Source organism: Strix uralensis, chromosome 9 (genome assembly GCF_047716275.1).
Source record: "Strix uralensis isolate ZFMK-TIS-50842 chromosome 9, bStrUra1, whole genome shotgun sequence".
NCBI lineage: Eukaryota > Metazoa > Chordata > Aves > Strigiformes > Strigidae > Strix > Strix uralensis.
In genome coordinates this window covers 762,979-779,681 of record NC_133980.1, presented here as the reverse complement: position 1 = coordinate 779,681, position 16,703 = coordinate 762,979, and the positions used below count along the sequence as shown (strand labels likewise).

At 44.9% G+C, this 16,703-nt stretch overlaps 2 protein-coding genes across 2 annotated transcripts in view; one reads left to right on the top strand and one right to left on the bottom strand.

Annotated features, from left to right (window-relative positions):
- Window positions 1-16,703, bottom strand: part of MED12L (mediator complex subunit 12L) — a 138,728-nt gene that overhangs the window by 97,738 nt on the left and 24,287 nt on the right. The window contains exons 11-15 of the mRNA XM_074878325.1: window positions 14,642-14,773; window positions 13,441-13,567; window positions 11,746-11,960; window positions 10,518-10,622; window positions 9,341-9,517 (exon numbers count right to left, since the gene is read on the bottom strand). Coding sequence (XP_074734426.1) covers window positions 9,341-9,517; window positions 10,518-10,622; window positions 11,746-11,960; window positions 13,441-13,567; window positions 14,642-14,773 — 756 coding nt within the window. The remainder of the gene's footprint in view (window positions 1-9,340; window positions 9,518-10,517; window positions 10,623-11,745; window positions 11,961-13,440; window positions 13,568-14,641; window positions 14,774-16,703) is intronic.
- On the top strand, window positions 4,773-8,293 carry GPR171 (G protein-coupled receptor 171). Its single transcript, XM_074878334.1, has 2 exons — window positions 4,773-4,856; window positions 6,553-8,293. The coding sequence occupies exon 2, from the start codon at window positions 6,602-6,604 to the stop codon at window positions 7,577-7,579; it is 978 nt and encodes a 325-aa protein (XP_074734435.1). The 5' UTR covers window positions 4,773-4,856; window positions 6,553-6,601; the 3' UTR covers window positions 7,580-8,293.

Genomic DNA, 16,703 nt, shown 5'->3' with positions numbered 1-16,703 from the left:
GTCACCTACCCCCAGTTCACACACAGGCAGGGCAGACCCCCCCTACACTGAACACACCTGATGCTCTGAAATAAATACACGAAGCAGTTTTCAACAGAAATAGTTATTTCTGCTCAGAATTTGTAACTCCCCTGTGCCAAGATCACTCCTATTTTTCATTTACAATGCAGACATTACAATAGGACAAAAAATTTTAATCTGTCAATGAAAGTCATGACAAGCAGTAAGAGTAAATACTAAGCTTCCTAGTTTGTACATGTTTGCACGTGAAAAAAACTTCTTGGCGACATGATTAAAGCATGGCAAAGACACCACTCAGACTGCTCCTCAGAGACATACCTCAGCACCAGAACACGACTGTGACAGCCGCACACAGAAAGAGAGGAGAACTCTCCCAGGACTCATTTGTGCCATCTGCTCATTACTGCGCCACTGACAGCGACTCTGAACACTTCCCTCACAACTGAAGATAAGCTGAAAGAAAATCAACTGTTTGCAAGTGTCTTCTGGTCTTTTTCCTGTCTACCATCATGTAAATGATACAAAATCATGATAAAAGCAGGGCTTCCCATCAGTTCTGTCTCATAGATTGACTCCATCTGGCTTGTACAGGCACATAAACACACACGAAAGAAACCAAAACTCAAAGTAAAATCTCAAACTTTCGGTGCCTTTAACAGCACATTTATACAGGGCAAATCCTGGGAGAGCCACATCCCTCCCGCAAGCAATCCGCCCCAAAACATCCTTCGGCTCTGGCGATCTGCCCGGGTCGGGAGGAGGAACTGGGCTCTGCCTGCACTGACACCACTCCCGCCAGGGCCCGATCCTGCTCTCAGGCTGGACCCTTCTCCTGGGAGAGGGGAGGCCTCCTGCACCCCCAGCACCCTCCCACGCCGCAGGGAACTGACAGTTACCTTCCCCCACCTAAGTGTGGGTGAAATTTCTCCCAGTTTTCTCCCACTGCACCCAAGGCTGGGAAATCTGACAGAGTCCACATGGGCACGATGTGCAAATCAGCCTTACTTTTGGAACTGCACAGAAAGCAGGCTCAGAAACCTTATATAAAGGAATCGGTAACCCTCAGCTTGACAACCTTCCTGATTTAAAAGAGACAGGGATAGGAATGACAGATTCAAACATCAGTTTCCTACCAGCTGGATGAACAGGTTGTTCTATATTTTCCTGACGTAAAGAGAGGCGCTCACACAGAGCCCTGAACACCCATGCCGGGCCAGTGCTCGCTAACACTGCATGTTCGCCAGGACTGAAGGCCAGGAACACACAATGAAAACAAGGGGCTCAGAGACATCACCTCACCGTAAGCTGCAGAAATAAGGACAAACATTCTGTAAATGCACACTCACATGCAATCCTCCAGTGCAAAATTAAAGAAAACTGTCCTTTTAAATTTAACTGCGCCCCTTATAGTGCATCTTTAATTAGCTTTAATCCCGAATAAATCCCACGGGACATTTATCTGTGGAGCCCTAAGTAAATAACCCCTGAGGCTGTTACCTGAAATAAAGACTCTCAAAACCAAGATTAGTTTGGAGAGGAAATATGGCTTTATTCTGGGCAGGGTGCTAGGTGGAAAACATCCATAATCAAGCACACCACAGCAAAGAACTTCAAAGCATTTACACACTCCAAACTACATGATTGCATGTTTACTGTAATGATTATTGGTTACTTACTTATCACCTCTATCCCTCACTGTTAGTAACATACTCGCTCCGATTTAAAGTTACAGTGGGTTTTTAATTTTCTGTGCAAGCTCAAAGGGTGAGGAGCTTTATTCGGGCAGGGGTCTTCAAAGCAGTGGGTGTGATTCTTACGACTATAATGAGGCTAGTTCTTCCAAAGGACAGTCTAATCTCTAATTAAACTAATTTATATTAAACAATTTTAACAAGCTTCCATGTTCCAGGATGTTTCACCTCTTCAAGGACGGTAGCTCCTGGTTAGAGGTTCCTTACTAATTATGGTTGACTGTGTGAGGAACAGACTGACCTAGCTGATGCGTCCAATCTGTCCTTGTATTTGATGAGAAACATTTGTACAGACAATGATACGTACTATGTGTCCTTGGGCACGATGGGAAACAGTTATATGGCCCACAGTTCCCCAGTAAACAATACATTCTTTCCTGTGGACAGCAAGCACATAAAATTTAAGCAACTCTGAACAAGGCCTCCTGTTCAGGGTAACGAGGTGACCTGCTGAAGGGGGAGGACAAAACACACAGCGGCATCTCCCGGGGGGGATCCTCAGCCAAGCCGAGTCCTAGCGCACCCCAAGCCCACGCTGGCGCTGTCACGCGTCGTCACACGAAGTGTTTCATCCCTGAGGAGCAGAGCCCGGCCGAGCAGATGCCTGCTCCCCCCCGCACGGCCCCAGTGCTCCCCACACACAGTTCACAGCTCCCAAGAGCTGAACCCCAGGCACGGAGACCCCGCAAGGACTCTGAGGTACATCCAAACTCACTCCCCTTCCACCCCGGCTGCTCTCGGCCCCTGCCCCTTGTCCCAGCTCCCCCGCGGGTAAGGCAGCCCGCAGCCCTCCGCGGCCAGCCCCAGCTCGCTCCCTCAGCGGGGCCAGAGTCCCAGGCTCCCCCTTCCCGGGGCACCAGTGCCGGTGGCAGGCGCTGGGCTGGACCACGCCTGCAGTGGAGGGTGCTCGGAAGTGGAAAAAAGGGTTAAAGCCTACTAACAGCAGAGCTTCAGAAAACCTCTGGAAACTTCCTGGAGGTGAAACCTTTCTCCAGGTGAACATGCGAAATGTGGAGAGGTATCAGAAGTGATCCTGATACAAGGACCACCCACATACGGCTTTGGTGCGCCCAACTCAAAGCACAAGGCACCTGATGCGCTCTTAAAGGTCATCAGATTTAGGGGTTTTTTTAGGTTTAGATGCTATTTTTTCTAGCTTTGTTCCCAGAAATTATTTAATCATTTTGGCTGAATTCCCACCCACAACAGCACCCCTCCCCTTCCTTGCACCACACCCCAGTCCCAGGAGTCAGCCTCAGCAGCCGTGCACCACGGAGAATTGCAAATCACAAGTCAAAAATTCAGCAAAGCTTAAACCACCAAAAAGAGGGCTTTATGATAAGAAGCGCTTAGCAACTTTAATTACAGCAAAATCTACCATCTGCATCTGTAATTTATGAACTAAAATGGCCTTTCAAATTAGACATCTAGACAGGGGAAGAGGATGACACCAAACTGCAATAAAAACAGGATTATGACTCAATAGATTCACATTCTCATGTTTCTTCTCCTCCCAAAACACATCTGTAAGAAGCATAGACCATTTCTCAGTAAAGGTCTACCTAACCACCACCACCTTGTCTTTTCAGACCTGGGAAAGTTTTCTGAGCTGTAAACTCACTCTATAGAAAACGGGAGACACACAGAGAAAAAAAAAAAAACAACTGAATGTTATGTTTCAAGTATAAAGAAAAAAAAGAAAAATACAAGTATGGAAAGATCACTTTTTCATGATGAGCGTAACACCGTAAAACTAACTCATGTTTGCTCAAAACTGAACACAGGATCATTCCAGATTATGAAGCTCTGCAAACATTTCAACAAACGTGGTCTGAACTTCGAGCTTATGACTAAACTTAAAACCAGACGTTCGTAATTTGTTTCTTCACAAAGCTCTGGTACACAATTTGTAAATTCCTGTGGATTCTCAACTACAACAAAGTGCTAACATTTTGGGGTTTTAGTACCGTTGTCAGTCTCTCCGCCCCCTAGCCGGTGTTAAGAGAGTTTCTCCTGGTTTAAAACCAAAAAAAAAACAATTTAATTATAAACATTTCCCCTATATCCCCAATGTGTCATTTTTATTTTTAATAGTGCTTGGCAAATGTCCAAAGGTTTAGAATTTTAATTGCTATCAGTAGAATCCCTATGTGCCTTTAAATCTGCGAATTAGGTTGCAACTCTAAAAATACCTGGAATTTCATGCAGGAATATTGTAATGAATGAGGGTAAGCTCCATTGCAAACCCCTGATTCCAGAGAGATTTTAAATGTAAGACAGGGAGCGGGGCGGAAGAGAGTTTCAGATTTTTAAAAACAAAAGCAAAGAAACGGCCACTGACACCACACATCTACAGCCCCAGGTCAAGAGTCTGGAACTCACCCGATAAAGTTTTAGGGACTACGTGAAAAAGGCCACATGCCAGGGCTGACCAAACCACACCTGTCTTGTCACCCTTGCACATGTGAACACACAATAAATATTTAAACGTAAATCTTTGGGTTTGAAGTTAGGAGGAGAGAGCGAAGATGGCGCTGCCCTCAGGCCCGCCGGCCATCCGCCACCTTACGGCACTGTCATCGTCCCTGGCGGCTCCCTCACGCTGATGGGCCAAGCGACTCCGAGCATCCTCCCCACAAAAACATGCTTTGAATTGCAAGACTCGTAATAATCCACGCCACTGGCCCCACTGACATGTCTAACGCAGCTCGTCCACAGGCATTTTTGTCCCCATCGCTCTTCGCTTGGTCCCGGGCAGTGGGTGGGGAAGGGCACTGCCCCGTGCCCACCTCCTGCCCACCGCCACACCAGAAGCAGGAAAGAGAGGTCTCTCGGGGCGTTCCATGAACGCCTACGGTTTTCTGTTACCTCTCTCTTAGGTAACTTCCACACGGTTTAGTTATTTGAACGCCAGTTTGAACTACGTCAATCAGCACATTTAAAAACCACAGACGTGTTTTAAAAAACCAGCAGACACAGCCAGAGGAAAAGATTAACACGCTACCGGGCTGCCAGAGCAGTCGCCGAGAGCCACCAGAGCTGCGCAGACTAATGCTCAGGAGAGCCCAGAGGCCACTAAGACAGGTACGTGCTGTCAGTCTTTGTCCCAGCCTATCTAGACCTGCCTGAAATGGTCACTGGGGCCAGCCGCGGGGAGGGCAGGCGCAAGCACCCAGCCCAGCAGCCTGTGCTTTGCCTGTAGCCAGCCTTGCCTGGCCGCGGCAGCGTGGCACCCCTGGAGGCCCCAGTTCCGCAGGATTTCAGGGCTCCGTTTGCCGAGGAGGAGCGGGGCTGCGCAGCGCGCGGCGCAGGAAGCTCCCACGGCCTCCGGACCGTGGCGGTGAGCCCCGCAGCCCCGGCAGCGCTGCTCGCTCCTCGCCTACCCTCACCCAGCGGAGCCGAGCTCAGTCTGGGCACGTGTTTTCAAGACAACAGCGACTGCCCGCAGAAAGCCAACTGCAAGAAACAAACTGCTTTTTCCCCCGTTTTAAATCATTGGAGTATCTGCAATCATTTTGGTTTACAGGTTATGCACACCTGCATAAATATTTTATAGCAGAAAACAAATGTGCAAATGCAGTAGTTCTCTTATACTGTATATTAAAATTAGGAACAATATAATGAAATAAGAGTGCTGCAGTCTAATGCCATTCATGACATAAATGTACTGCTTTTCATTCCAAGAAATTCTAACAAATGTGCCTCCCTTCCCACAGACATTCCATGCAGCAGTCTGACAGCATAGCAGACAAAACCAGGAAAACACCTCAGTCAGGGAGTAGTATATTTAGTTAAAGTAAGACCAAAATCTACTTTTCTTCGCTCTAACTTCTAGTGAAGCCTAAAAAGTGAGCAAAATTATTTAATAGCTGCTTCTTTCAAAATGTGCTTTTTCTAAAGGCTTCATAAAAATATGCGATTAATTTCTCCTCTGTTCAAGTAGGAAGAGAGAACAGTTCACAAACTCAGGACTGATTAGAACTATTTGCTCATCTGTATATTGGTTTGATAGTGCCTTAACTTCAAAACTCCTAATACATTTTTATAGAACAAGAATGCTACAAATATTACATTTTTTTAGCATTGTTTCAATTGTCCAAAAGTTACGAGGTTTTAGTATGACCAGCTTTAGTATTAACCAGATCCTTAAACAGATTCAAACATTCTTTGGTGTTTTGGTTGGTTGGGGCAGGGGGGATTGAACCAAACACTCAGAAGAACTGCTCTAGTGGAAAAGTTTCTCAGAAGTCTGTATGCTTTCTATAACAAATCCTAATACATTTCCAACCTTTTCCAACATGAGAACAAAGCCTTCCTGAGTAAAGGGGGCCTACAAGAAAGCTGCAGAGGGACTTTCTACAAGGGCATGTAGAGATAGGATGAGGAGTAACGGTTTTAAACTGACAGAGGGGAGATTTAGATGAGATCTAAGGAAGAAATTCTCCCCTGTGAGGGGGGTGAGGCCCTGGCACAGGTTGCCCAGAGAAGCTGTGGCTGCCCCCTCCCTGGAAGGGTTCAAGGCCAGGTTGGACGGGGCTTTGGGCAACCTGGGCTAGTGGAAGGTGGCCCTGCCCGGGGCAGGGGGTTGGGACTGGATGGGCTTTAAGGTCCAAACCATTCCAGGATTCTATGATCTGTGAAGTAGCATGAAGAGAGAGAAAACTATTTCTTCCCAATTGCATTCTTTCCATGAAATTAATCAGACAAAATCCTCAGAGAATAACTAGTGTTGCTCAGGAATAGTTGATGTCACTAATGTTTGTCTTGGTTCTTTCTGCAGGTTCTTGATATCTCCTAGCAGCAAAACCAACTTGCACAAGAAGTTTACAATGTCAAGCAATGTTTCACATTGCCAGCTCGGTGAAAAAATGGAAGCTTTTACCTATTTTTACTACTTGATTTTTCTGATGGGATTTATTGGAAGCTGTTTTGCACTATGGGCATTCACACAAAAAAATCAGAAACAGAAGTGTATGAGCATCTACTTAATTAACCTCTTAACGGCAGATTTTTTGTTGACTTTGGCATTGCCAGTAAAGATTATTGTTGACTTAGGAGTTGCGTCCTGGAAACTGAGAATATTCCACTGTCAAGTTACAGCCTGCTTCATCTACCTGAACATGTATTTATCCATTACATTTTTGGGATTTGTAAGCATGGATCGTTGCCTTCAGTTAATGCACAGTTCTAAGACCTACCGCATTCAAGAGCCTGGCTTTGCCAAGATGCTGTCTGCAGTTGTATGGGCAATGGTTCTCCTCGTAACGGTGCCCAACATGGCTATTCCAATAAAGATCATTGAAGAAAGACCTGGTGCGGGATGCATCGATTTCAAAACAAAATTTGGAAGAGACTGGCACGTGTTTACGAATTTCATATGCACAGCAATATTCCTGAATTTTTCAGCTGTGATACTGATTTCCAATTTCCTTGTTGTCAGACAACTCTACCGAAACAAATACAGCGAGAGTTATGCCAATGTGAAGAAAGCCCTCATCAACATCCTGCTCGTAACTGCAGGCTACCTACTGTGCTTTGTCCCGTACCACATTGTCCGTATCCCCTACACCTTGAGCCAGAGCGATACCATAACCAGCTGCTCCCTGAAACAAGCTCTCTTCAAAGCTAAAGAATCCACCTTGCTCTTTGCAGTATCAAACCTCTGCTTCGACCCTATTCTGTATTACCATCTGTCCAAATCATTCAGACTGAAATTTAGCAAGACTTTTGCAGCACCCAAAGAGGCAAAGGTTTTCACAGAGGAAGAGGAACAACACAGAAGTGAAGAGCAGATGCAGAAGTGCTGATTCTGAAATACATCAGGAGAGCACAGGCCCACGCTACAACCAGCAACTGCGAGCACGGCTACGGTGGCCAACAAGGCCCCTGCTGAGCACAGCTACCGTGGCCAGCAACGCTCCTGCTGAGCCGTAAGCCCAAGCAGAAAGAAAAAGCTTGAGCAGTACCAATGGCTTTGTTACACGTTCACAGAGCGGGTTGGAACTAGCAGAACGCTTTTTCAGAAACAGCTCAGTGTACCAGGGATGACCCACCAGGGACTGGCAACGCTTCGGAACGCAACGTGCTCAGACTCAATCATACCTTGTACTTATTTATGGTAAAAACACCTGAACTCACCTTTTCTAAGTTAAAGATGGTATACTTACTATATTAAATGACTTGGTGCAATCAAGTGAAGAGATTATTTAATAGCGGCTCTTCAGCTGCAAAGTTTTCACATATACAATTAACCCAAAAGACTTTAGAGGGCATTATTTACTCCAGAAAGTGATTTTAAGCTGCACTGATTAAAAATTATTGTATCTGCTTACATCACACCTGCAGTTTTTATAAATTTCTTGTTCTTGCCAAGTTCCACTGCCTCTCCTTGCTGCTGCTTCAATGAATATGAAAAAAGCTAACATGTTATTACCCAGAAAATTCAAAGAAATTTTAAAATTAAGATAAAGAGTAAGTATAAATATCCACTGTGTTCTCTTTGCTTGTGTTTTTATAAAAAATTATCAAAACAGCAACTAACCTTATTAATATTCTAATTTACAATTACTTCCAAAAAATAATGCATATAGAATAATCAGTAATCAAAATTTAAAAATCAATTTGCACAGGAAAAATCCAGATACCTGGATTAGCTCCATCTGTAAATCAAAAACATTTCAGAAACAAAACCAAATCAAGTTCTCTTTTTTCTGATCCTTAAAATGGGTAAAGTATGAGACAAACTTTAAGCAAGCATTCTAACCTGTCCTGAACAGAAATAGCTCATTCAGTATTCTCATATCAATTCACCTGCAATAAGTCAGAAGCCAAACTTTGTGAAGTAAGAAATTTAAAGCAAAGAAAACCCAGGTTATCACATCAGACTCTCACATGACACTTCCTGTGTTGACAGGATTTAGTATTGTTAAAAAGTTATCATTGTTGTTTAAAAAAAAAAAAAATTCTCAAGTAGATACATTCCAGTTCGAGGCTTGCTCAGTACTTAGGCCCTTTTTCCAGCACAGCAGAAAGTATGAGTCATCATCTGAATGAGGGTTTGGGGTCTGGAATGTTCTTCGTGGGGCTTTCTTCAGTTCCCATGAGCCCACAGACACACACAGCAGCACCAGCTGCCAAAAATCCATGCTAGAAAGAGCAAGGAGTGGGTGGGAGGAAATAATACCATTCTGTCCTCTACACATCTCAGAACTATTTCTTTCAGATATTTTGTTATTCATCCATGTGCCCAACTACAGTATCAAATTTTCTATTTAGCAAACTCTTATTAGACCCTGGAACGTGGTGGCTTTACTGTGGTGCCTGCCTCCCTAACCCGAGCCAGTCAGCCCACATTATGACACCCTCATGCGTTCTCCCAGCGAACCCCCCTCCACTAGAGCAGAGCTGCCGGCGCGCTGGCAGCCACGGCGCCAGGCAACGCGGGCAGCGGCCCTTGGGCAGAGCTCACACAGCCCAGCGAACTTCAGACAGCCGACTTCTGCTGCTTTAACTGCCCTGCTGTCCCATCAGGCAGTACCGTTACACACGCAAGCGCGGGGGCCACTCACCAGAGGTATGGGGAAATGTGTTGCGTACTGCAAATGGCGAAGAAGGTCGTAATTGGATGGAAAAATCAGTTCTCTCAGTCTTTCCCTCTTGACTGACTTCTCGCTGGTAACTGAAATTCTTCTATCCAAAGAAGAGTTCACATTCTCACACGACTCCCCAGGCATCGGAGAAAAAATCTAAGTCATGTAAAACAAACGTTTAAGGTAAGTGTAACCTCTAGCTTTCGAAATTCAGCAATTGCATTCAGAGATTTTGTTCTTGCTTACAGTTACTTTTTAGACATCTGAGGGTTCTCAAAGATAGACAGAGCAAGGGCAATTGTAATCAAGCCTGAAACTTAAGATACATGTACACATCAGATCTCTATGCAAACCTCCACTGTTATTAGACAAGTTTTAAATTAGCAGTATTCAGTCAGGAAGAAAGGCATTACAAATTCAAACTCCACACTTCTTATGCTGCTGTGACACACAAACCACAATGAGGTGTTCCAGTGATTGAGGGAAAATAATGAAAAGGGTGAAGCGGGAGGTGACAAGACGCTGCAGGCACGCATGGACATGCTTGAAACCACCAACACGCCAGATGTCAGACAGAAACAGGGGCGCCAATATCACGCAAGAGGGTCTGCACCGACAGGCCTGGGCAGAGGAGTCCATGCGGATGTAGGACAAGGCCCAGTCCACAGGAAGATACCAGAAGATTCAAGACTAATGCAGAATCAGGCTAAGAGCAAGGAAAAAGAGAGGGGGAAACACATGTGGAAGACAGAGCCGAAACACAGAGCAGTCACTGGAAAAGCAAATGGTATCGGGGAGGTTCCTCAATGTCACAGAAGCGGGTAGCTCTGCGTATTTATTCGTGCCTAACTGTAATACGCAGCACTCTGAAGATGCCAGGGCAAGGGGTGGAAGGGAAGGAGGCAGAGGAGCGTGCGAACACACAGGCAGAGAAGCAGGGGACGCAGGGAGGAGCAGCAAGCTGTCACATGGCAGGGATGCAGAGAACGGAGGCCATGTGCTGCCACAGGAGATGGCAGGGACCGGACACCAAAGGACATCGGCTGTGGGGGGAAGCAGCAAGGTGGTGCCAGGGGCACGGAGAGACACTCCATGAGAAGCGCAGGCAGCAGGCACAGGCATCAAAGGCATGCAGAAAATTGAAAGTTAAACCTACTGGAAATTCCGAACCAAAATCTGCCTTAAAGTCACTCTTGTCTACATCATCAAAAATACCAGCAGTTCCCGAGTCAATGCCCATGTGTTCCATAATACTATGATCCTAATAATTGCCAGAGAGAAAAACAAATATCAGTTACATTTTATTGAAGACCCATTTCACTGCTCACAGGTAAACCCAAACACTCCACCTATTTAAGAGTTAAGAAAAAAGTATTAATGGTAAGTTTTCAGATCTCGAATTTTAGATCTTTAGGATAAGCATTAATTCACAGAAGTATTTCTCAAGCTTAAATCCCCAAAAGCACAGAAAAGGGCAGGAGCCAAAGGGGGAAACAAAACTTTACAGCATACTCCTGTGAGCAATTCTGCTCCAGGGACACCTACAGAAGAGGAAGCCAACTCTTGTACCTTCCCATGATTTATTTCTTACTTTGTTGTACCACAAAAGGCAACTTGTAGAAACCCCCTATATTTCAGGGCAAATTTGGCCATGAGACCAAGGTAAGAGATATACAAAAGAAACTACAAAGACATGTAAGAGGATGATGCTTCAGCTGCCCACAGGCTCCACGTGGACCGTGCAGCAGAACAACAGGCTACACCTCATCACACGAGTACACACGTGGTCTGCAGTCTTGAGGTTAGAACAGCCTTCCTCCTGCAGTAGTGTCAGAAAAGGTTACGAACTGCTCATCTGGTGGAAGCCTCGGGATTGCCCCTGGACGGTGCAGGTACGAGCCGTGAGGTTTGGCCCCGCAGCCCGCGAGCTCCCCACCACCCAGCAGCAGAGGACAGGGCTGCACAGCGCTTGGCCTGTGCAGGGCCAGCAAGCCCCACGCTACGGAGAGGACAAGGGGCTTACTCCAGGCTCCCCGCGGACTCCTCCTGCTTACTGCTCTCCCTTCCCTCAGCTGAAGCACCTCTGCAAATAAGTTTTTCCACTGGTACATTCAGAAGTCTACATTGTGCCTTTCTGTTTGTCCCAAGTTATTCAGATCACCAGATAACTGTCAGGTCAGTGTATCTGCACCAAACCAGCAATATTTACAGCTATATACATGAATGAAGCTCATGGATCACTTTCAGTCTTCTCAAAGAGAGAGAGACAAGGAGACACAGATTAAAAAACTTAGTATCTCGCATCTGAAATACTATGTATGTGTGAAAATCTATGTTTAACAAAACAGAGTACCACACGCGGGAGAAACAGCATGAAGGGTTACCTCCAGTTTCACATCATGATCCTTAGAATAGTGTTCATCCACAGTTTCCCCATTAGGTGAACGTGGTCTAGTAGTTGCAGTGATTGACAAGTCTCCGCGTGATATTAAAGTGCACATGTACGCATCATGGGAGAAAACATCGTGCCGAGTGAATTCAGAAAAAAGCAGCACCAAATTCACAAACTCTGTCTTCTCATGGTCGCTATTTGGGTCAGCTACCCAAAAAAGAAAAAAGTTAAACTGTAGTTTCAACTTAGAAGTATTTGGGTTTCAACTACCTAAATTGCAAACTCCAGAAAATTACGTTTAAAGGCCTACTAGAAATGTCTCAGGCACCCTGCACAGGTTTCTCTTTGTCTCACAGAACAACCCGTTTCCCATCTAATCAGCATGTTTTCGCTTTGCTGTCAGCTCCAGACACAGGACAGACTTCAGACAGCAGGGGATTCCAGAGCATCCTACCCCATACTCACCTGCCCCAGCTGCAGGGTGTCAGCAGTTAAGCACAATGTTCATGAACTTCTAAAAATTGAAGAGGGGGGAAGAGGGCGAGGACATTCCTTGTGTGAAGAAAAATTAAAGCTGAAGCTCTGGGTTGTAACAGACCACCCAACAGTTGTCCTTCCCTCCCAAATTACGTTACTACAGTAAATGTCACAGTCTTATCTATAGTACTTTTGTATTTATAACAGAAAACCCCTTAAAATATTTTCAAAGAACTCAAGATTTCTGCATGCCAGGCCTCCAAGATGTAAAAGCAATATTTTATTAAATCTTGATAGTGTATTTTATCTATTAAATGTGCTCATGCACATCAGCAAAAAGTTTATTAAAATAAATGCGTGTTATTTTGCCAGTGCCAAAGCACTAAGAAATACAACATATAAAATTTTGTTATTAAGTTTTCGTTGCCCAGCTGCTCTCCCTACCCTGCCTCACAGAGCTACCCAGGTGCAGAAGGACGATACCGCATTTGAAACAAGCATGTCAGAAACACAAGTCTAAATAACACAAATAGTTTGGGTGGCTTATTAAAACCAGGGTCACCACTGGCACGAAAACAGGGCACTGCCAATACCTCAGAGTCTGTAACAAATTTTTAAGAAGTTTCTCCTTTTTTGGATGTTGAGATTTTTCAGTATCATGTTTCGAACCACTTAAAATCCCCTTTACTTTAAGGGCACTAGAAAAAAAAAAATGCTCTAACTAGCAGTACTTAAGATACCATAAACAGAAGCTACAGTATCAGGCAGTTTTATTAGACCAAGACATTTCATAGAGCAATCTACAGTGAACAAAGATCCTTTTTTCAATCCACCTGTTTGTCAGCTAACAGCTTTTGATTTTATCACTTGTGTGTAATTTCCAAGTCAGCCACTTCGAATGTGGATGTGTCAAAAAGAGGCGAGTGTTAAATATGCACAGAGTGCAAGGAATTTCCTCCAAATTTCTTACAGCTTAAACAGAAATAAACATAGGTTCTGCCAATTTTCCTTTTGTGAAAAGAAAGACATAAAAATCACAGAAAGATCCTGTAACGAGGCAGGAGATTGAAAAAAAAATTGTGCGTATGAAAATAGAGCAGGTTATCACAGAAACTGTGAACCACGCACAACAGCAACAGTAACTTCAGCAGCCAGACAGCAGACCAGTTGCTTCTGACCTACTTTGGAATATAAATTAGTTAATACTCACATAATGAGGGAGCTTGTGTATCTAAAAACCTTAGTAGGACATTCTGAAAAACAGGAAGACTGGAACCTGTCAAGGAGGCTGAAGACAGAGACTCCTTTTCATCTAGGACTTCAGATTCACCACATCTCTGCACAGTCAGATAAAAAATAAAAGGCATATATCTACACACAAATGCATATAATATTCCACAATTTGCATCTGAGGCAACCATACGTGTGATTGTTTCCTACCTCTTCATAAAACCCAGACTTGCTCTAGAACGACAGGTTGTTCCCATTACCTAGTTTGGTTATTTCTAAGGTGGTTTATTTAATCACTTTGGATTACTTATTGAAAAGGAATGTCTGAGACATGTACCATCATCTGCAACGACATGGTTTCATATAAAAGCAAAAATTGAAGATACAGAACTTCCAGGACCAACGTGAATACAAAAGGTACCTCCTCTCGTTTGTGTACGTTACACTACAGACAGTAATAACCAGGGAGTTACTGAGGGGATTTCGGTGGGAGCGAGGCAAAAAGCAGCATGATGATGTGGTGCCGAAGCAGAGCGGCTCTGGGAAGGGAGCGTGTTCCTGCACCTCTGTGCACTGTCTGTACGTCTGTCTGCAGAGACGCACCTCAGAGCACGCTCTCACCTGTCTGTGCCTGCAGCCAGGCCGGACGGGAACCCTGCGTCACCTTCCTGGGGGCAAAACCCGAGGCCAGGAGAACCCCCACGCTGTGCGGATGTGGGGAGGCCAAGGCAGGGCACGTTTCATTTGCCCTGAAAACAAAGGAGTTCTACAGAATGCCACATTTAAAGTGACACTCAAATTTTGCCTCAAAACAGATCCTAGTTTTGGAACGTTCCCAGAGGTCCCTGCCAGGCAAACAGCCCTGACCCACCGGCCAGACCCACAGCCCCCTTCTTAAGGGACTCCACGGAAGTCAAACCCTTCAGACAGACAGACATAAATCAGCTAACACAAACCATTCTGAGTCAGGTTGTAACTTCTTCTTTTAAATAGAAGGCTTTTTCATTTTAAATTTATCTAGAATTTAAAAACTGTAGATTGATAACAAAAATCCCCGGTGCTCCAAATGCCATCAAACCTGCTTGTTTTGTAATGAGTAGGGATTAAGGTGATGTTTCCTTGGAAATATCTTACTTTTTAAGCGTACTGTTTGCACTATTCTGGAAGTAGAAATAACTTACTTCTGCTTCAATTTCCGCTTGTCTCTTCTCCAGGAGCTTGGCTACAGCCATGGCCCTGTGCTTACCGGACCTTTTACAGCTCACAGCCCACTCACAAAGCAGCGTTACCACAGCCTCGTCGTTTGGGGCTACCTGTTCAGTGAAGAACAAAGACAGAAACGCATTTCACCCATTGCCAGTGGGTTTAGTTCTGAGCAAACAGCAGCAGCCAGAGTTCTGGGGGATGAAGACAAAAGCCACTTTTTATTCTTTAGTATGGACAGATGCACACATTTGCTTTATTCACAGTGTTTTCAAATTAAATATAATCTGGAAGCCAGAGAGGGCAATCTCAGTTTTCACACTGCTGATACTCAAATCAAAATTTTCCTTTATCATAATGTTGCTTCACAAAACCAGAAAAGGGTGATCTGCTTTATGAGAGAGAAACAGGAAAAGCACACCACACAGCCTCTCGAGCCAATCAACCACACAGAATTTACACTTTCCTTACGTTAAGTCTTCCAAACCTCCTTCATCTCTTTCCAGACCATTACTTGCATCCCACTGATGCATTAAAAAAACAAAACAAAACACCCCAACCTCTAAAGGTATAGCTATCAGAAAACCAAGGCCAAAAAACTCCCTGAAAACTCAATTTATTTCTGACCTAACACAGACATTTTTAAGAAGCAGCACGTCTTCAGAAAATCTGGATATAATCCAGAAAAATAGGATATAGTACGCTTCTACCTATTGAGTGTTCAGCCAATCTCCGTTTCCACTAACACCCACATTTTGGAAGTATTTTTTTCTGGTGTGCTACTGAAGTGGATCTGTTGAACTTCCTCACTCCTGCCCAAGCTGGCTGCCATCTCTAAACACTTAAACATAAGATCAACCTGCACATTAAGCAGATGCGATTTTTCCTCTTTCCCCAAGATTAGTGGAAACTACACTTTGAAGTAAACATCAGAAGGGCTAGAGTCAAGCACAGCCCCCTCAGAAAGCAAATACTTTTTTCCCCGAGTGATTGGGCATTACAGACCCACAAGCATGAAAGTTACTGCTTCAAAGCTACCTCAGTCATCCTCCTCAAAAAATACAAAACAACTGTACGCTAAACAAGGCTGCTGTGTACCTGCACACACACCACCCAGAGAAGTTTCCTGTAAGTACACTTCAACGGGTGAGCGAGCAGGAGGTACTACACGACTAGAGGTGGGGGAGTGGAGGGAAGAGGGGAAAATGTTTTTCTCTTACCCAGCTGAAGTGATGTGGTAACGTCACCACTGCTGTGGTCAGATGCGGTCAGCTAACAACAGAAGCACAGATACATTTTTGAAGGCAACGCAGAGCACCTGAAAGTCTGACCTCCACACTGACTTCCTTCCCTTTCTGCTAACAACAAAACCCCCAAGTGCTGCTGTATCTCAGGCAAGAGTCAGGACCTCAGAGCTGAGGCAAAGCATGTCAGGTTGCCCGTTCCCTGAAGCTGCACCTGCACCACATCCCGCAGCGTCCCAGGGGCAGCGATGCTGGAATGCTCTCCCTTGGCCTCTTCTTACAGGGAACCGCAGCTCATCTCACACAAGGAGCCAGTGAGGCTCCTACACCTGAATCCCTTCAGAGAAGTAAAGGAGGGAAGCCTTGAGGAGGTGGGGCAATGGGGCACTAACACCAAAGGTCAGAGCTCACTGTGCTGGGGCAAACACAGAGAGGGAAATCCTGGCAAGAGACATTTAAAGAAGACTTACACGGGGTACTTCTGAAGGAAAAAATGGTTGTGAAAGTGTTCCTACATGCTTCTGTTCTGGCCTAAAAAAAGGGGCTTAGGTTGTTTTAGGAAATGTCAAATTGTAGAAGAAAGCTGATTTTTGGCTTTCAATTATATTCCACTTGAGAGAAATGAGGGTGCTTTTCCCCCAAGGAATACACACACTGTTCAAACATTGCCAGCATGCAGACAGACTCTGAGGAACACACAAGCATGTGCACACGTACAAGCATTTCCTTCAGACGCTGCCAGAGATACTAAGCCAGGAATAGCAGCCTGTTACTCGACTGCCCTCAGAGCTACGCT

Coding starts and splice junctions, on each gene's coding strand:
- GPR171 (XM_074878334.1), top strand. CDS start 6,602: ATGTCAAGCAATGTTTCACATTGCCAGCTCGGTGAAAAAATGGAAGCT.